General features: G+C 44.5%; 1 protein-coding gene across 5 annotated transcripts in view; it reads left to right on the forward strand.

Moving 5' to 3' along the window:
- AMBRA1 (autophagy and beclin 1 regulator 1) overlaps positions 1-4,642 on the forward strand; it is a 62,258-nt gene extending 57,616 nt beyond the window's left edge. For 3 of the 5 annotated variants that reach the window (XM_073541671.1, XM_073541673.1, XM_073541672.1), the window contains exons 18-19: positions 138-248; positions 2,336-4,642. In XM_073541671.1, the coding sequence (XP_073397772.1) occupies positions 138-248; positions 2,336-2,694 (470 nt within the window). In that variant the 3' untranslated portion in view covers positions 2,695-4,642. Of the gene's footprint in view, positions 1-137; positions 249-1,090; positions 1,157-2,294 lie in introns of all 5 variants that reach the window. The other 2 variants (XM_073541675.1, XM_073541674.1) reach the window with 2 other exon arrangements.
- Positions 4,643-21,917: the final 17,275 nt, after the last annotated feature.

The raw sequence follows: 21,917 nt of genomic DNA on the forward strand, positions 1-21,917 counted from the left end.
ATATTGGTCATCGTCATTCACATCTGGCATGGAGAAGACCAACTAAATCCTGTCAGCCCCTCTTCATCCCTGGCCTTCATTCATCATGTATAGATCTAATAAGCTTTTAACCCCTTCCTGTTTGTTTTGTTTTCCAGCCGGCTCCAGTAATGAGCAGGCGGCACAGTCCAGCGGCACTTCTGAGGACGCACGAACTGCAGCCGAGTCCCAAGAAGGAAGCCTGGAGTCTGCCGAAGGGTCCGGCTCCGGTAGGATGATTGTGAAATCTTAGCGACCCCTATAATGAATGAGGAAAATAATAAATGAAGTAAATCTAGTGTTGTTTAATTGACCTGTTATGTGGCCAAAGAGGATCCACTTGCTCTCCTGACATGTGTCACTAATAATTCTATTCCCCCATTAAAAAATATATATATTCTAGAGCATCTTATCTTACTATTGTACATTGTTTCCTCTGTTATGCCTCCTGGGAAATGTATGTATAGAATTACATGTGGGCTTTACCAGTCCACTTGTCAATGGCGCGTCCCCCTCTACACAGTATGTACAGCATATCCAGTGATGATGGGGATGATCGCACCCAGTTATAGAAGGGGTTTTCTCACTTAGAAATATAGACCTCAACCTATCACATCTGTGAAAACTAAAATCAGATGTTATTTATTCTTTCTCGCTCCAGCCGCGGGGAGCCGGTGCTGGACTTGGGAGGATGAGTGCCATCTTTGTTGTGGATCACTTTTCTGAAAGTAGAGAAGCCCTTTAAATGTTGTTCTCTGCAGAGATGGTCGGTAGCCTTGGCAAGAAGCAGTAAACAATAGAAATAATATCCTTTTAAAAGGGGTTTTCCACTTTTAGAAAAGTCTCCTAGGCAAAGAGGCACTTGTATGTTTTATAGCCTGTGGGCGCTGCTCTGAAGCTGGCAGGATCCAGGTAGCTTTATTGCCCCTGCACTGCTCCAATACTGCGCACAGTTCAGACCAGCGGTGCGTACGTTGTGCCAGCCTGGCTCGCCGTTCATCAGGAGAACACACCCTTCCCTTCTGAATATAGAAGATGCAACAACTTCTTTAACTTATTCATATATTTCCAGGAGGAATAACAGAGGATCGGCACACTGCAGAGTTTTAAGAAAAGATGCTCCAGGATTGTTTTATGGGTAATGCAGATATTTTCTAGGAGAGGTGACGGATCCTTTTTTTGATAAGTTTTTCGCTTTTTCTTTTATAAAATCTGGGGGAACCTGGGTGACGTCTGATTTGTGCCTATTCCACTCCGCAGAGTCCCGGCTTAGTTAGACTTATGAATGATTGATTAATCTGCCGTAGCGATGGCTTCACATATTGGAAGGCCATGGTCAACTCCTAGAGCCGCCATATTGGCTGTCACCCAGCCTTTCCTAGAGAATGTGATGATGAACTGACATTTAGGCCCCATGTAGATGCGTCCGCAGGTCCCAGCGTCACTGCGGGTCCAATGACCACAACTAGCAGCATCACAGTTCTTCATGACACTGTTCAGACCATTAGACCCGCGGTCTGGCTGGGACTTGTGTCTTTGAAGCAGATTTGTCGGCTGAATATCGTTCCCTATGTAACGACCTCTTGTTACCACCATAAAGCCGTACTCCTCTTCGCCAAAGGGCAGTTTTGGATAATAGGACTACGGACCTGTAGCTGAGCATAGGGTTACATATTCAGGGTTAAGGGGATGGCTGACGACGCTCATTTCAGCACTGGAAGTTTGCGCTGCCGATGAAGTTGGGACCCCACACATCTGCCGAGACGAGAGCACAACACTTTTCCACTCGTGCAAGTGTCTGAGCAGGTGGGGTCATAACGTGACCAGTACCATTCACCTCCGGCACAGAAGTGAGTAGCGCCAGATAACCTCTTTAACCGACAGATGATCTTCATATGGTCGCACCCACATTACAACCATCTGAATACTGCGTGGTGAAATCCTGTCCCTATTTTGGGCTCTGTTCACATCAGCATTGGGGTTTCTGTTTCCAATGGGAGCCAAAATGCATTGCTGGATCCATCGCACAACAGACCCTGGCAGCACGCAACGGACCCTATTGTTTTGTAATGGGGTCAGTCAAATGCTGTCAAGTTCTCAGGAAATAGTGCTGCACATTTCTATGTTTCCATCATGAATTCTGCGATCGGTGATGGAGGCTCTGGGCGGATGTGAGCAGAGCCTTCCGACTTTTCCCCAAACCTGTGACACTTTGCCTTCAGAATATAACCTCTTATACCAGCACTTTTTATGCTTCTCTCTCTATTACGCTGCAGCCCTTCTAATCCCTCACACTATGCCCCTTCATGTCCGACAGGAGAGGGTCAGGAGGACGCTCTGAGCAGAATCCAACGACTTATGGCAGAAGGAGGGATGACTGCCGTGGTCCAAAGGGAGCAGAGTACCACTATGGCATCTATGGGAGGCTTTGGCAATAATATCATCGTGAGCCACAGAATCCACCGTAGCTCACAGACCTCCACCGACCCTGCTTCCCGCACCGCGGCCCCCCGCTCTCCACAACCCTCCACTTCTAGAGAAACTGTAGAAGAGCTGGAACGGCGTCTTTCTCTCCATCAGCTAAGTCGGCCACCCGGGGCGCTAACAAACAACAATGCTGAAGACCTTGGCATGCAGCCTTCTAGTAGCAGCATCCTCCCTGGCGTGGAGAGGTAGAGACGTGGCCATGCCAACCTGGTACTGCTGTAAGGACAGCCTGATCCCCACCGCCTGGTCACGGTGGGGAACCTCAAGCTGTGGACTATGGTGCTATAGACTTGGAGAGGAGTTTGAGAGCTGACCCTTTGGAGGGGGTTGCAGAGTTTAGGATGGGAAGTGTAACATTGCAGCTGGCCTTTCTCACACTGCCCCTTTCTCTGTGTTTTTTTTTTTTTTTTTTTTTTTTTTGTTTTGACTTCTCAGAGAGCAGACCCCTCCCTGAAGCCCCTTTTTATGAAAGGTTCCCAGTCTTGTACTCTTCCCTTTGCTCCCTTGAAGTTGAAGCTTCAGGACGAGCAGAAGTTCCTATTTTAGTTGTTTGATTGTTTTTTGTTTTGTTTGTTTCCAAAGGTTGATTGATCAAGGCAGGGGACTTGGCACTAATCTTTCCCCCCTGTCGCCTGCGAGGAGCTGCTATGAGACTGTTACTGCCCTCCTTGCCTTGACTGAAGTCCAAGGAGGGGTGCATGCACTACAGGGAAGGCGGGGGCCTGAAATGTCTCCCCTCCATCCCAGGCATGTGTGTCCGGGTGCTCTGCACCTCATCCGATGCTGCCAGGCCTCCAGGTCCTGCTGACCACCCCATCACTTCACCGCATTCAGTAAGGACATTCTTGCCGTGGTCACAAGCCCATAATCGGCCCTTTCCCTGAGCTGACTTCTATGGGTTGCCAAATAGGTCCACACCAATGCCGCAGTCAGACTTCTTGCTTATTCTTTTCTTGTGTGTTTTTGGGTTTTTTTAACATACGAACGTGACCTGTGTATTCGCGTGGGTCCGCACCAGCCCCCTCTCCCTCTTGTACCCTATCAGTCAGCAGTGTGCGTTGGATGATATTGTATGACGTGTAGCCCACCTCCCCGCCCCACACTCGCCCCACTGCGCCTTGTTTGAGTTTTGTCAGCCTACATCCCCCCACCACTTGCCAAAGGCCAGTAGCGCAGAGCTTCAGTTTACCCTGTCCCTGCCATTGACGCGTCCCGTTTCAGATTAACGGCGGCGATTGCAAACGCAGTAGCTTTCCCCCTCTCCCCTATATTTCGGACACGTCATCCAAATGCTTACACCCACTAGCGCACTCTTGACAGACACGAGTCTTCTGAGCTGCAAATAGATGTTGACAGTATTAAACGTTAATGTTACAGAAGGTGCTGGGTTTCTTATTAAAGCTCTTGCATGAGAAATACTAATGCAGACAATTGCGATTTTTGCATTAAGATGATGAATCGCCCACATTTGTTTTTAATTTATGCACCCACCTAGTCCCAATTTTTAGTTTGTGTAATGGGCCCATAGGGTTCTGTCGGGATGCACGTATCGAGAGCAGTGTCAGTCGGGACGCTTGTCGCCTGAAGCTGTCCCTTTTCATCCCGAGGAGGCGGCTACAGCAGAGTGAACCATACTGATCAGTGCTCACACGTCACACAATACCGCCAACCAGTGCTCCCATGATGACACATTATGCCGCACCCATGGCTTTATTTAACCCTCCTGCCAGAGCATTGCCCCCCAATAATTGCTTCATTGCGCTTTAGGTCCTGGTGTATCATTAATCTCGGCAGCAGAGCATTTTCCCCATGTGTGTTGTGGCAGCGAGTACTGGCAGACATTGCTCCGGAGCCTGGTGTCCCCTCATCGGTCAGAAGTGCAGAGCATCACTCCAGCGCCCCGCTGTAACATTATAAGGATTCTGAGGCCTCGCCGCTCCAGTGATCTGTAATGCTTGGTTGGTTTTGCTTTTATGTATAACACTTTTTTTTTTTTTTTTTTTAATTATTTTTCAAGGTGCTGTGCAAAAGCATCATTCCAATAACCCATTGTGACCCTTAGGGCATGACTCAATTCATGTAACAGTTGTTGAATCTGCAGAGCATTGCGCCAGTAAACCCTGTGACACCAACAGAATTTTGTGTTATGAGTATTTTTTCTTTTTTAGAAGTGGGGTTAATATTTGCGTTGCAAATGTCCAAAACCAGTGCTTGACAGGTTAAACAGAGCGCCGGCGTTGTGGCTCGTCACTTGTCACCCTTCCGCCATTACATGCCCAGACGCCTCGTTTTAATTGGCCTCCCGTTCCAGCCTTCTGATGGAGTTACTCTCATCATCTTTGGCCCACGAGATGCCGACTCGTTTACTGGCCTGTTGAGCCTCGGTAATTGGTCTCCACTGAGACATCTGGCAGAATGAGGGCGACGGATCCAGGCGGCTGTAACCCGCGTCACAACAACTCGCTGCTTTTCATTTGGGAAGGTTTACAAGATAACACTTCATCTCTTCTGCCTGTGACCATAAAGCCAAACCTTCCTCTGACAAGTCCGGCTTTCCCCAGAGGCTCCTCCGATCACCCGACGCACGCGTTCTAATTTAATTCCTGCCCACTGGTATATGGTGAGCTTTGATCAGGTGTCCTGTTCACACGGAGAGGACACAGCCGTATATAAGCTGGGATGGATGGTATTTAGAACGTAAATTTAAAAGGAAGTGCTCGCTTATATCGGAATTCTTCAGTAGAAAAGCTAGCTGCCGCTTTAAGAAAAAGAAAATGCAAAAGAAAAAAAAATCGACAGGGTGAGATATAACAGATCGATACGGACCTGAGGAAGACGCAAGATTTTACAACACGTTGCACAATTAAACTTTGTGGACCCCATTCCTGCTCTCGGCAGCACTTTTGTTCATTGAGATCCTAATCTCTGACATTTTGTTCTTTAGAAGCTAGCTTTCGTTTTAACTCCTTCAAAAATATGATCAGTTTTTTACTCTTGTGAATTATATAAAGGCATACTTTAGACCTAAGGTTGGGATAAGTAAGTTGAGGAGGATAGGGGGCGATGCAGCTGCAGGATTGCTGACATTTCCTTACACCGTCATACATGCACAAAGACCATTCTTCACAGCCCCTCCTTATAGAGTGAAGACCCCAGGATCTCTAGAAAAAAAACATCGTACAACAATGTGACCCCCATGATGCTGTGGTATATGAGAATAATTCCTACAGTCTGTGTCCTGGTATTACACTACACTATATCTATTATATCGCATCTATAGCCGGGGACCAAGTGGCGGTAAGTCCGGATGATGAATTAACATCGCTGGAGGAGTCCTGCTATGTCAGTGTCGTCTGTGTCTGGATCCGCTCTGCCCCATTAATCACCTGCTCCGTGTCATCGCTCTACAAGTTGTCTGTTCATGTGCCGGGACTGATCACTACATATATCTTACTGTCCTTTGTCGATGGGTTTAGAATTTGACTAAAAAAATGCTTTTTGGGTTTCCTAAACATATATTCTAGCTAAAAGTTAATTTTAAATGTGATTGGCCAATGATTGAATTACAGGGTTAAAAAGAAAAAAAAAAAATACATCAATATGCTGAAAAAGTTATAACACCAGTGTGTCACGTGCCCCGATCCTAAGAAGTCTTCTCCTGTTCTGTGGTTGAACAGCTCCACTGCTGGACCTCATGAATTCTGTGTATGATGGCGGCTGGCTGATCCATTTCAGTAGCTAAGCCAGCCCCCTCTGTGTATGAACTGTAACTGAGAAGGGGGCTGGCTTAGCTACTCAACTGAGCCTTCAGCCGCTACCTATTCTTCTCGCCTCTTGTCATATACAAACACAGGAAACTGGAAGTAGAGCTGCTGATCCTGCGGCAGATAGGATAAAAACGAGTGGTGATATTTACTACAAATCACAAGCAACCAAATAATGGCTAGGACCATTAATTCCCCTCCAGCCATTCACGAGAATCTGCCTCAATGCCTTGGAAAGTTTAATGAATACTTTGGAAATCCCACCTCACCGCAGAACAAGGGACAGAGAATGACAGGAGTAATTCATGATGGCAGGATCAGACTACACAGATGTCATTTGTTGTCTGTTACCACGGAGACGCATAGGTCTGCATTCTGTCTACACAAAACGGAAGAGAAGTTTAAAAAAAAAATGTTTCTAGATTGTCTGGTATTGCGGCCAGCTCATGGAATCCTAGGTCCTTAATTTAGGAACAAAGTAGCCATGTTCTCTAGATCTTTCCTTTTAGTAATAGTAGAAAGTTTAAAAGGTGTCCAGGTTTCAGAAAAGAAAAAAAAGATACCACCCCGTCCACAGATTATCAGATATTGCAGCTCGGCTCCATTGACATGTGTAGAACTGTAATACCAGATAGAACCTGTAAATGGGAGTGTTTGTTTTTTGTTTTTTTTTTGGGGGGGGGGGGGTTTAAGAAGGCAGCCATGTTTTCCAATCTTGGACAAACCCTTTAAATATTAAATCAGGTGATATATTTAAAGGGCTTAGGAAATGGCGCCACACATATCCACATGCCGCGTCTGCCATTGCAAGTCTGCGCCATTCAATTAATTTGGAACCGAGGTGCCAATACCAGACACGACCTGTGAGTGGCGCTGTTTAAAAAAAAAAAAAAAGTGTATGTTCAGTAATCATTGGCCGCCCATTTCCTTCCCCTGTCTGTGCCCGTCTCGGTGGGCAGCCGTGGCCGCGGCGTGCCTTGCTGAACAAGCCTGTGTGCTGCTGTCTGCGCTCGCACAGAAACGCTCTCATTAGCAGCTTTTTTCTTTTGAAGAACACAATCGCTTTTCACAGAGACTTCAGATCTCGTTGGCAGATCTGGCTGACAGGCGCGCGCTGTCCCTGTGCCTCTGCACCGTCCTCCTTGGGCTTCAATTCATTAGGCTGAAAAATCATCTTTTTTTTTTTTTCTGCAGGGGGAAAGGTTAGAGAAATGTGAAGGATTACCAGCGCAAGCAGACTCGTGTGGGCACCGGGGGGAGAGGGCATGGAAACTCCAACCGCAATTTATTTTATTTTGCAAAGGACGCCTAAGTTAGGGACAAATTGTCCAAACCCTCCACCTGCCAGGAATTGCTCCATGCGCCGCTGAGTTCACAGCGTTGAATCCTAAATACTGGGTGTCCTCGTTAATGTGGGGTCATATGACAGACTCATCCTAATGATCCCAGGCTGGAGCCGCCTGTTTGCTGATGGCTCACGAGGCCCCCAATTATGTGTCTGTGACACTGCTCACCTCGGCCCCACGAACAAGAAAGTCAGCTGCAGCCCTTTAATCTCCCATCATGATCTGCGCTGCCCTCCGCTATTACTGCTCAATCGGCCCCAGTATCTGCTCTCCCCGAGCGCAACTGATCTACAGACATCTGCCGCTCTCCTTGTTCTACCTACGTGCGGAGCTGTTTGCCTCTATCTTTCATCTGGCTGCTGTAATGTGCCGTACTCTTTTCTTTCCTCGCTGACAGTGATTCAGGCTGGAAAATAACCATCCACATGATCACATGGTCTCAATTTAGTGAGAATATTAAAAAAACAGGAGGCTGGAGGTAATGGGGAATCTATGCTATGTGGGGATCATGGGGACATCTGCAAATAAAAGAAGACAATAAGTCTTCTACAAATAATGTATGGCCGCATTACAGCACCTCCCCGCGCCCACAGGCCGCGCTCCGGATTGGGGCTATGTCATTATCTATTCCAGGCTTCTGTGTTCCAGTAGATCTTCCGCTGTTGTTCCCAGTAGATCTCCCTCTACTCCCTACTTGTTTCCAGTAGATCTCCCTTTACCCCTGAGTTGTTCCCAGTAGATCTCCCTTCACTCGTCCCCCCCTCCCGAGTTGTTTCCAGTAGATCTCCCTTTACCCCTGAGTTGTTCCCAGTAGATCTCCCTTTACCCCTGAGTTGTTCCCAGTAGATTGCCCTTTACCCCTGAGTTGTTCCCAGTAGATCTCCCTTTACTCACCCCCCGAGTTTCCAGTAGATTGCCCTTTACCCCTGAGTTGTTCCCAGTAGATTGCCCTTTACCCCTGAGTTGTTCCCAGTAGATCTCCATTTACTTGCGCCCCCCTGAGTTTCCAGTAGATCGCCCTTTACCCCCGAGTTGTCCCAGTAGATCTCCCTTTACTCCTCCCAAGTTGTTTCCAGTAGACCTGCATTTTTGCGTGGCCTCAGCCATACTCCCCCCACACTAATCGCTACCTGTGTTCTTTCAGTCATATGATGCCCAATAATCTCCAATCTCAGATACATGTGCCCTCAGATGGCCAGTGCTTAGCATTGGGGCACAATGGGTGTTTCATATATGGCTGATTTTTCAAGTCCCCCCCCCCCCCCCCTAAAAGGAATGGAGAGGTCTGTAATTTTTTTCGTAGGTACACTTCACCTGTGAGAGACAGAATCTAAAAATAAAATACAGAGAATCACATTGTAGGATTGTTACATATTTCATGCAATAAAATGCAATTTAATTGATCACCGACCAACCAGCAAGAATTCTGCCTCTCACAGACCTGTTAGTTTAAGCCTCCTGTTCTGCACTCATTACCTGTATTAATTGCACCTGTCTGACCTCGTTACCTGTATAACAGACACGTGTCCACACAATCACACTCCAACCTCTCCACCATGGCCAAGACCAAAGAGCTGTCTAAGGACACCAGGGACAAAATTGTAGACCTGCACAAGGCTGAGATGGGCTACAGGAGAATAGGCAAGAAGCTTGGTGAGAAGACAGAAACTGTTGGCACAATTATTAGAAAATGGAAGAAATAAGAGATGACTGTCAAATCTTCCTCGGTCTGCGGCTCCATGCAAGATCTCTCCTCATGGGGTAAGGATGAGAAGGGTCCGGAATCAGTCCAGAACTACACGGGAGGACCCGGTCAGTGACCTGAAGAGAGCTGGGACCACAGTCTCAAACATTACCATTAGTAACACATTACGCCCTCATGGATTAAAATCATGCAGTACATGTGAGGTCGCCCTGCTCACACCAGCACGTGTCCAGGTCCGTTTGAAGTTCGAAATACATTTAGGAAAAATTGGGTTATTAAATACATATTCCTCATTGAAATGATGCTCTCAAAAATAGAGTTATGCAGAAAGGACTACTAGAGAGTCATTTTGAGTCCAGAAATTCCATAATACTCAATTATATATCATTAAAGACCAATGTAAAAAGTTGATGTCTTTATTTCACAATACAAAATTACAAACAATAATTTCACAAATTATAAAATGTAGATAGTACAAGAACAGGCGGGCAGCTTCATAACCATATATGCAATGGTGAGCACCATCATTATGGATCAATAAATTGTCTACTCATGATGCGCATACAAAAATCACAGCAAAAGTACATAGTAAGTCTCATCATAAAATGACAGTAAAGTACTACATAACATATGTCCATTAAGCAAAGCTCAAGGGTAGGGAAATAATATTAAGATATATAGGCCCAAAGGAAGGCCATCAATAATGCTGTTCAATCTGTATAGTAACTCACAAAGTGTGCTCATTGAGAAACAATGTAGTCAAAACATATATCCCTATTACCAAACAAATCCTAGGCAATGCTTACCCATGATGGATGCGCAATCAAAGCGCAAGTGCCGTTTGAAGTTCGACAGTGACCATCTTGATGATTCAGCGGAGGCATGAGAGAAGGTCATGTGGTCAGATGAGACCAACATAGAACTTTTTGGTATCAACTCCACTCGTCATATTTGGAGGAAGAAGAAGGATGAGTACAACCCCAAGAACAACACCATCCCAACTGTGAAGCATGGTGGGGAAAACATCATACTTTGGGGGTGCTTTTCTGCAAAGAGAACAGGACGACTGCACCATATTTAAGAGTGGATGGATGGGGTCAAGTATCGCAAGATTTTGGTCAACAGCCTCCTTCCCTCAGTAAGAGCATTGAAGATGGGTCGTGTCTAGGTCTTCCAGCATGACAATGACCTGAAACACAGAGCCAGGGCAACTAAGTATTGTCTCTAAGATGCCTTTCAAGGTCCTGGAGTGGCCTAGCCAGTCTCTAGACCTGAACCCAATAGAAAATCTTTGGAGGAGCTGAAAGTCCATGTTGTCCAGCAACAGCCCCAAAACATGAATGATCTGGAGAAGATCTGTATGGAGGAGGGGGCCAAAATCCCTGCTGCAGTGTGTGCAAACCTGGTCAAGAACTACAGGAAACGTCTGACCTCTGTAACTGCAATCAAAGGTTTCTGCACCAAATATTAAGTTCTGTTTTTCTATTGTATCAAATACTTATTTCATGCAATAAAATGCAAATTAATTATGTAACAATCCTACAATCTGATTTTCTGGATTTTATTTTTAGATTCCGTCTCTCACAGGTGAAGTGTACCCATGAGAAAAATGACAGACCTCTCCATTCCGTGTAGGTGGGAAAACTTTCAAAATCAGCTGCGTATCGAATGCTTCTTTCCTCCGCTGTAGGCCATTATTGCTTTATGTGACTACCAAATCAAAGCTTCTTGTTCCTTCAAGTCACCTGGTGGGTTTTACACTCAAGAGTTGTACTCTCAGGCCTTCCACAGCAAACCTTCCTTGAACTTTCAGGCATTGACCTCTCGGACCCACAAGCCATCCCATGCTCAGCTACTTGGCCTAATGTACCCTGGTCCCAGCAAATGACTTTGCAGGATGCTGACTTATGACAGGAGCTAATTGGGCATGCACCTCTTTTTTTAGCAAAATCAAGTGCACAATCCATTCTGCCGCCATCTATGGTCTCCTGGACCAGAACTTTGGGTGCAGCTGTAGACTGTATGATACTGTAGTCTTTAAGGACATAATCATGGCCAATTTGATGCAACCACTTTTAATTCTCTCCCAATAATCCATGCACCTGCTGCATTAGAAGACTCCTTTCATGCGTGTGGACTGGATCCTTCAGACGTAGGGATTTCTGTGTTCCTCGCTCACTTGCTTTCGTACTTGCTCGTTCCCTGCTCTCGATCTTGGCTTTGCAATTCTCGATGGTTTTGTGCTGCACCGTTCCCTTGTGCTGCAGCTTTTGTAACAGGTGGAGACGGGAAGGTTTAGGTGGGTGAAGGATGTTACAACTTGTAAAATGCTGACAATAATTTGCGCACTTTTCCTCAGATCTGCCTGTGTTTTGGGGGTGATGGGAGAGACAGCGCCTAGAGTGCAGTGACAGCTCATTTCACTGATGGGAGGGAGGTGACAGCTCTGATGTGTTTTGTCATTTGGCTGTCAAGGAAGAACTGTTTTCTCTTCCTCCCCCACACTGGTACATACAGACAACTGCTGCGTGTTCTGTACAACGTGACCCCCTACCTCCTCTGCCTCATCTCATGCCTATAATAAGTTGACTCCGGAGGTCTCTTGAGGGTGCAGATCCATAAAATCGTCATTTACTCACACTATACCGCTATCTTGGCAAAACTGATGTTTTTTCGGATTATAAAATGTGAAACATTATAGCTAAGAACTGTGCCACGTCTGCGTATAGGCAGTATCTGGTATTGCAATTCAGCGTCATTAAGTGCTGACATTTCCAGAAACTTTGCATAAATAGCACAAGCTAACATAATAAACTTTGTACTATATCTTAGCAGAGACAACGCTTCTCCACTTATGAGCCACATCCTATCCCCCCCTTCCTCCTGAAGTCTTCATTCAATCTGAAAAACATAAATCTGTCTTGTTCAATAAAGACTGCCAGCTGAGGATCACAATACAGCTGCTTATTAAAGTCTATGAAGGGAGGTGGGGAAGCAGAGTAAGTTCTTCATCTCATCCCAGAGCTGAATTCACATCTACAAAACTAAGTACAGCTATATAATACCTGCTGCTTTCTATTATGTATTTTTATCTCCGCTCAGTGCTGGATTCACGGCTACACTGCTCAGTACTGCTGCATAATATCCACTGACACTTTTGCTGCTTTTAGTAGGTTTTATCTCACCCTAGTGCTTAGTCTACAGCTACACTTCTCAGCACTGATGCATAATATCTTTCAAGTCTCACTGCATAGTGCTGCTGTATATTGTCATCCATGTTGTCACTTTTCAGTAACTGTTTTATCTCTCCCAAGTGCTAGATTCATTGCTTAACTGCTCAGCACTGATATACAATGTCCACCATGTTGCTTTCTTGTAACTTTTATCTCTCCTAACTGTTGGACTCACAGCTACATTGTGCAGTGCTGCTGTATCTGGTCATCCATCCGTTTGCTTTTTACTAAGTGTATTAACTCTCACAAGTGCTAGATTCACAGCTGTATGACTCAGCACTGATGTACAATGTCCACCATTTTGCTTCCTAGTGTTATCTCTAAGTGCTGAACTCACAGCTACATTGTGCAGTACTGCTGTATATTGTTATCTATGCGGTTGCTTTTTAGTAAATTTTTTTTTTTTTAATCTCTGCCAAGTGCCAGATTCATAGCTAAACTGTTCAGTGATGATATACAATATCTTCCATGCAGCTGCTTTCTAGCAAGTGGTTTATCTCTCCTAAGGGCTGGATTAACAGCTTTACTGCACAGTGCAGATGTGTATTGTCCTCCAAGCTGTTGCTACTTAGTGTTTTATCTCTCAAGCGCAGTATTCACATATACTCTGCTCAGTAACACTGAACTTATTCTGGTTAAGCAAGTGACATGATATCATTTTTTTTCCTTTAAAGGACTGGTGATTATCACTTTTTTTTTTTTTTCCTGAGGCCTTTTAAAAGTAATTTTACTTCCTGTACAACCCCTCTAACTGCACTCAACATGATTACAAAATTCTGTGTCTCCCTAAAAATCTTTTTGTTTGAGACGACTTTTTCACTTCATCTTTCTGAGCGGGCCTGTATAGCGTGAGCATCTGGATTGTTTCTTGCGTCCTGTGACCTTGTTACTATGCACTTGTTATCTTCACTGTTCCTTCAGTAGTCACATAGCGTATCTCACCATGCGAGGTGTGAACACTGCGGCTCCATTACACAGTACTTATTGCCTGGCACATGAGATATTTACACCCACTCATGAGAAACTACCAATGTGAGTTCTGGTGTGAACAGGAAAATGCATATTCTTTGGAAGAGTGAGTCAATGTGCCAGCAATATGCTCAGTGCTGGCTGGGGACCAACAGAGGAGATGAGCTCCAGCTCCTATCCATACAGAACCAGGGCACATCCACTTTTAGTAGACCCAAGTGACAAGTGTTTGCTCCAAAGTCACTTCCCAATGGGGCTGTCATCAATGGGAGCCCATTTTGCCTGGGTCAGTCCGCCTCTGCATAGGATGATTTACCTGTGTTCTAAGGCTACGAAGATCTTTATACCTCTCCTGGCACAAAGACATGGAATGTTTGTTGGGGGTCTTCCTACAGTGCCGTATGTGTAGCTTTTCTATATCCGAATCGATTCCGAGCAGATTTTGAAGCATTTTTGTTGCTGTGGATTTGGTGCAGAGTTCACCCTTCCTATTGCAAAAGGGGAAATCGGTGCTGATTATTAATGCACAAAGGATTGACATTTTGGGAATGTAAAAACTGCAAGAAAAAAGCTATGCAGAATCCACACACACACAAAAAAATAAAAATACAGCATGTGGATGACATTGGCATAAAACCCGTGCACTTTGCTGGTAAGGCTAGATTCACGTTGCCTATTTGGTGCCGATTGTGTCAATGTGGAATCCTCCGCGTCATTGTATTGCACCAGTGCAGTGGATCAGCTTTAATTATATCTCACCCACATGCTGCATTTTTGTGGTGCAGCAAAAGGCAACTGCATTGATGGCCCCAGAAGGAAAATGGACATCTCATTGGCCATCTTGTACAGTCAATTCATTTTGTGGCTGATGTTGAAAGTTGGGGTTCTTAAAGGGGCTGTCTGCTCTGAGCAATCCTTCCTGGTTCCTAATTATAGGCTGATCTGATAGTGAACTGTTACTGGGACCTCCCGGCAATCAGCTGAAACAAGAGGTGTTCAGTTCTCCTGCAGCACCCCCAGAGGTGAAAAGAAGGATTACACAGATTCCTTTAACATCAATCAGCGTAGTTATGTTGGGTCCTCTGGAAGGATAGTCACATTACTTGCAGCTGTTGATCACTATGGGTAATAAAAAATATCCTAAATCAGTGATTTCCCCACACACACACACATTTTTTTTTTTTACAAGGTATTTGTAAGTTAGTTCTGAAAAATCAGACAATTTCATATGTGCAAAATTCACAGTAAGAGTACGGTTAGTCGGCGAGGTATGGACTGATCACAGGCCTCCCGAACTCGTGTCAGCCTGTGAGGTTGTTGAGTTTAGGGCAGGGGGCCCATGGCCAGTCTGGACCCTGTGGCGCAAACTTGAACTGTGAATTTCGGGAATGATTTTTTTTAATCAATAATCTGGTAAATTTTTCAGGATAGGTTTATACCGCTCCTACCATGTACTATCTGGGGTTTATTGTCTTGCTTTGTGCCCTCGATTGTGCAGGATTATGGAACGTGGAATTTCTCTTTTCTTATTAGGAGAATCTGTAATTAACGAATCCAAATTTACCAAAGAAAACAGTCAGATCAAAAATCACCTGCGAAGTGGCTACAGACCTCAAACAGGCCGGTGCACAGCCTTGACCCGGTTTAACATATATTACTTATACTGTGGCATGAATCATTCTTCTTGATCTTAGACGGGGGTCTTAGAAGTGCGACTCAGGAATCGTAAAGAGACGGAGACAATAAGAATAAAATATGGCGCTGTATGGATTAAAAATGGATTAAAAAGTCAGACTTTCACAAATGCAAACTAACCTATAACCTGCGGGGCTGAAAACTTAGCTGGGGAGGTCAGCGGGGGTCTTAAGTTCTGAGTGGAATATTGTTACCTTCTATTTTCTCAAAAAAAAAAAAAATTAAAAGGACTGGGTTGCTCTAGTGTTTCTATTGAAATGAATGAGGTGGCAGTGGGCTTATACAATCTGATCGCCCTGGCAAGGGTAGTTATTCCAGCAGTTGTATAATATTAGTCGAGATACTGGACCATTAGGGGCAGTTTGCCTATTGAAACAGTGTCGTAGAGGCGGTGGTCGCCCTCCACCGCGGAGGTCGCAGTGGCGTGGCAGTGGGCTTATACAATTTGTTCAAAGCGTTGGCTTAGCAACCTTGTGATCAGTTCTGTAAATGTTTTCTTTGTCGATCAATGTATAATATTTGGATGCATTGTCCAGGTCTTTATTTTACACATTATGGTGTAAAAAAAATACAAACTAATAATCTGTGTTTCGCAGGGCTGTGGAGTCGGAGTCGTAGAGTCGGAGTTAGTTTTGGCTGGAGTCGGAGTCGGTAGAAATGTACAGACTCCGACTCCAGCTTTAAAAAAAATGTATTAATATTTCATAATTGAACTTTCATATGAATTTTATAAATGTTACTCAAATATATATGTCCTATCAAACTATGAACAACAGTGATAAGCAGTTCTGCTGGAGATAGAGACATTTCTTACTTCTTGTGTGTCACTGTTCTCCACTGCCCTTATCTTATCTTATACTTGGTTAACCTCATGCTGCCCCAACCCCCCTACTTACAATGTATGAAACTGAAAGTGAAAATGTGTTGCAAATTCTTAGTAGTAAAGCTCCTCCTCTAGACTAGATCATACTAGGTGTGCGTCTTCCAAGCATCTCACAGCTGCCTGCTACTCAGAAGAGGAAGACTGTAAGAAGTATTATCCTTTCAACAAACTTTGCATCAGTTAACTGTGAGTACATGAGGAATAATAACAGTATTACTGACCACTATATCAGTTGTACGACCTGGCAATAATTTTGTACAATTGTTTTTAGGAAAAACAATTGTCATTTGGATTGTGAATGCAGAATTAAAAACCTGAGAATGTCAAAGAAGCATCACATTAAATCAGCTGTATTTGAACATTTCACCATCACTCAAGATAGAAAACATTATGTCTGTCAGTGTATGACAAATGATCCAGACGAAAACAAATGCTGTGAAGCCAAGATGAGTGCATATTCAGGTAAAGATAAAAATGCTCCTACCAGAGCTTCTAATCTAAAGAGACATTTACAGCGCTTTCATCCAGAAGTACTGAAAGCAGTGGATGAGAAAGACTGCATCCAAACCAATGAACCAGTGCCCAGCTCTTCCAGCCAAACAAAGGAGCAGAGAACTTTGCAGCCATCAGTTGCAAGATATTTTGTCAGTGACAAAGTTACTGTGACAATGACAGTAGATACATTTAAAAAACAGATCATAGAGCTTGTTGTAAAGGATAGTGTGCCTATTTCATTATTTTCACGACCAGCTTTTATGTGTCTGAATGGGGAAATGGCCCGCAAGCTTGGTGTTTCTCTGGAGAGAGAGAGAGTATTAGAAAATTAGTAATCGAAGAAGCTTTTAAACAAAAGGAAGAACTTAAAAAAAACTCTCAAGGGACGCTTTCTGTTTCTTAAAATGGATGCCTGCACATGTCACAGAGTGAACTATTTTGCCATCAATGTCCGATTTGTTTGTGACAAAAATGAAATAGTTACCAAGACATTGGCAGTAAAAGACACCAAAGCTCATCACACCAGTGAGTTTCTCCAGGTCTTGGTGGAAAAGGTTCTGCAAGACTATGAACTTAAAGAGCAAGTTCTTTCTGTCGTAACTGACAATGCTTCAAATATGATAAGTACTATTAAGCTAATGAATGAGAGTAATGATGGTGAGCAGCTAGAAGAACATTCTGGGTCCACAGACACAGAAATGTTTGAAATAGAGGAACACAGTATTGTAACTGAGGAGCAAACTGACGTTGCTTCAGATGAACAGCAACATGATAGTTTAGATGATCTTGTTGAAACTGTGTCAATATGTTCTTTCATTCATCACATGTGCTGTGTTGTGCATACGCTACAGCTGGCTATAAGAGACAGTCTGCAAGAAGGACATGCTGCTGCACTGATTGGCAAGGTGAGAAAATTGGCTACTGTTGCCAGAACCCCTAAAGTTGACTCAATTTTGAAGAGACGTGCTGGAAAAGGGACAATTATTGATCAAGCCACACGATGGGGCAGTACTTACTTAATGATTCAGCACTTGGTTGAACTGAAAACCTTTCTTGTAGACATGGCTAACCCTCAACTGACACTAAATGAAAGTCAGTGGAATCAGGTGACTGAGCTGGAAAAATTGCTAGAGCACCCATTTACAGTGACTAAAAAATTACAAGCAGAGGACTTAACTCCAGGTATTTTCTTAAAGGAGTGGAAGAACCTGATGTTTCGCCTGTCCCAAAGAGGAGGGTTAATAATTGCAAGTGGCATTGCTACATCAATGAAACGGAGAGAGGAGCTACTATTACAAAATAACATTCTTTTGGCAGCTGTTTATGTACACCCAATGCATCGGATTCTTCTAGATGATCAACAGCTAAGTAAAGGAAAAGAAGCTCTGTTTTAAATAGCAGTAAGGATGAAAGGGTTGCAGAACAGTCAGGAGGAACAAGAAGAATTTGGTCGTCCTGCCACATCTTCACCCTCATCATCAACTGATGAAGAATTTAATTTCGAAAAATATTTGGATCACAAGGACCGTGAAAAGCGTTCCCGCATAGAAGAAGAGTCATCCCCATCAAGGAACACAGCCAGTACATTTCAGCAGAATTTTTCATGTGCACTAAAAGAAATTGAGAAATTTGACCGTTCATCAAAAATAACAGTGCAACAAGCGATTCCTCTGTATCCTGACATTGTCAGAAATGTTGCCCGAGTGGTTACTGCTTTGCCACCAACACAAGTTAGTGTAGAGAGGTTGTTCTCTGCTCTCAAAATAATTAGATCAGATTTGAGGGCATCCATGAAGGAGGATCTGACAGAGGCAATACTTTTTCTGAGGACAAATTTATAGATTTCTTCTTATTAACTGCATAAAAGTGTTTATTGCATATTTACTTACAGTTTAGAAAAGTTTATAAAAGTTATTTGCTATATTCTAATTGTATTCTAATAAATGTAGTTTTTGCTCTAAGTGGTCTGATTACTTATATGATGGTGAGAAACTGAATAAGCACGATGTTTAATATTTTACAACAGTAAATTTGTTGTTATGAATTGGCCATTTATGAAGGAGTCGGAGCCGGAGTCGGAGCCTGATAAAATCCAGGAGTCGGAGTCGCAACTGTGGCTTACCGACTCCACAGCCCTGGTGTTTCGTATAATAATGGTCGTGGTCCCCAATGCTCATGCCGCTGGTGTCTGTTACATCTGGTTTTCATTTCTCTATTACCGTACATCACCGGTCCGGGATATTATCAGCTCTGTACATCTCATATTTGCCCAGCGACACCTGTTATAGGTTTAGGCCTGACCTATTTTTTTTTTTCCGCTCCTATATTAATAGTGACCTATTTTAGCGGACGTGATACATTGGCAGCGATATGATCCTTGTGAGCGCGGGTGACACCTTGTCTCTGGATGGCAGCCAGCGTCTTGTCTCCTGCTCACGCAGTCTGCGGCTAGTGAGGGTGAACCCTTGGGGTACGAGTTCCTGACCAGGTGATTACTAGAATAACAGATGAACAATGTCACCTGGAGGGCACACGTGACTCTCTACCATGTCTGCAACGCTTTCTAATACCTGTGTCATGTCGGCGCTGGTTAATCGAAGAGCGATGACGCCCCCCTTTGTTTATTAGGGGCCATTTATTATAGGGTGGTCACTGGGTACTTCACGGACGTGATGGTGGCAATATGCCCCCAAACAACCAGGTGAGGTCCTCCTCCATTATTGTAGAAACCTGAAGGGGATACAAACTTTTGTACATAAGTGGGTGTAATCATGTCTGATGTGGCAGGCGGGGGGGGGGCATCATATGCATCACATTATGTATATTTTTAATGGCGGCCAATGCATCTCGTAGGGTAAGAAGACATTGGGAATGTGATGATACTGAATTTTCTCCTGAAGGTAAAAATGACAAGATGATTATCTCAAGCTGTTTTTTACTGAATCTCATTTCAGTAAATCACTTTGTAGACGCAGATATTTACATCTCACCTGAAATGCTCTTCCTCCTCCTACGAGAGACGATGCTGCAGGAGCGGAGCCCAACACAAGGGATCGCACATCCCTATCCCCCTACTCTGGGTCTGATATACGTTGTGCACCCTTTATCTTTTACTATTCAGTGTGAGGTTTATTTGTTATAGGGGTTGTTGGGGGATTAGAAAACAGCACCACTCTAGGCTGTGCCTGGTAGTGCATTTCAGCCCTATTCATGTATTGGACTAATCCATAGACAGTATATTAGTAAGTTAAAGGTTGGTCGTCATCCGTTACACAGATTGGCTTCAAAGAGGAGGTTGTGCACTAAATGACCGGATCTACCTATGCATTGCACACTCAGATTACTGAATTCAGTGACTACATGCAATACTGCATTAACCCAGTTGAGGCGCTGCAGGGAAATTGATCACTCACTTACCCGATCCACCACATTATAGCTGATTGCAGGATGACACTGCAATGGGAAACCCTATGATTGGCTTCATTCATTAAATGGGTTTTCTGAACATGTGATATTGCTGACGTAACCCATATCTGGTTGGTGGGGGTCTTGCATCTGGCACCTTCCCCTGATCTGACAGTGGCCAATTGAGTAGATTGAATGAAGCTGAAAAGCGCCTGTTGTGTCCTGCGCCTTGGATCCTATTCTGCTATAGACTACTATAGAGTTTGGATTAAGCCAATCTCGCATATCCATGTAGGTGTTACATCCCTTATTTTGCAGATAGAACATTTAATCATTTCTATCTCTAGTCCATGGCCGCCAGGAGGGAACCCTGCAAAATGCCTCCTATCTGCACTTCTTTTGTTTTGTGGGCCGGACACAACTTCATCATTGTAGCATGAAACTCTTGGCCTATTAATCTGAGCAGGTGCCATTGATGCTGACAGGTTTTCCGGGCTCTCGTTAGGTGGTCATAGACTGCTGATGTAGCCGCTAGACCACGGCATCTTTAATGAGCACTTCAAGCAATCCCTATAAAATGGATGGAGAGTTGTAATGCTTCTGCCATTCCAGCACCAGGTTCGATACCTCTCCAAGGCTTTCGGCTTGCACCCAATCTTTGAATAGGTCATGACATTGAAGATATCTCCCAGCCATAGCAGATGACTCTCCACATTATGCATCTATCAAGGGAGGATAAAGAAGCCATTGGAAGTCCTCGGCTTGGTTCTTCACCTTCCAAGAGACAAGGACTTCTCTGGTGGCATACTGGGCACCAGGAAGCCAGGTTCGCAGCCACTAAAGGTAGGTATCTCCCTGGAAGGTATATCCACAAAGAACCAAGCGGCCAGGCTCTCCACCCACCCAGTTAGACCCATCGGTCTGTTTCTCTGGGTGGGGGACTCTGTTGGTGACATAGTAGATCAATGACCTTGCCTTCCCAGTCAACACCAGGAAGACTCTTGGGGTAAATTGTCTTTCGAGTGGCATTCCTCATCCCCAAACAATGAAAAACCATCAAAATTTCTGTTACATTGTGAGTAATGCAAACTTTTGTTTTCCAAAGTCGGTCATACTGTAACTTCTAGAGATATCTCCAACCCCAAAGCAAGGAAAAGAATGACACATCAGGTCTCCTTTGAGAGGTGGAATCTGTCTAACCTGCAGCGTAGTATTATTTATATAGCACCATTGGTTCCATGGTGCTGTACGTGAGAAGGAGGTTACATACAAAGTACAGATATCTCACTTACAGTAAACAATCACAGACTGATACAGAGGGGAGAGAGGACCCTGCCCTTTCGGGCTCTCATTATATAGGATGGTGGGGAAGGAGACAGTAGGTTGGGGGATTGCAGCAGCTCCAGTGATGGTGAGGCGGTAGCGGGGTCATTGCAGGCTGTAGGCTTTCCTGAAGAGGTGGGTTTTCAGGTTCCGTCTGCAGGATCCGATTTGTGGTTGATAGTCAGACGTGTTGGGGCAAAGAATTCCAAAGGATGGGGGCTATTCGGGAGACGTCTTGGAGGCGGTTGGGTGAGGAGCGAATAAGTGTGCAGGAGAGAAGGAGGTCTTGAGAGGACCGGAGATTACGTGAGGGAAGGAATCGGGAGATTAGTTCAGAGACATATGGGGGAGACAGGTTATAGATGGCCTTGTAGGTCAGTATTAGTAATTTGAACTGGATACGCTGAGGGAATGGGAGCCAGTGAAGAGATTTGCAGAGGGGAGAAGCGGAGGAGTAGCGAGGAGAGAGATGGATTAGTCGGGCAGCAGAGTTAAGGATGGACTGGAGAGGTGCGAGGGTGTTAGCAGGGAGGCCACAGAAAAGGATGTTGCAATAGTCGAGGCGGGAGATGATGAGGGCATGTACAAGCATTA

This window comes from Dendrobates tinctorius, unplaced genomic scaffold (assembly GCF_039654945.1).
Source record: "Dendrobates tinctorius isolate UK_male_01 unplaced genomic scaffold, ASM3965494v1 ptg000124l, whole genome shotgun sequence".
Taxonomy (NCBI): domain Eukaryota; kingdom Metazoa; phylum Chordata; class Amphibia; order Anura; family Dendrobatidae; genus Dendrobates; species Dendrobates tinctorius.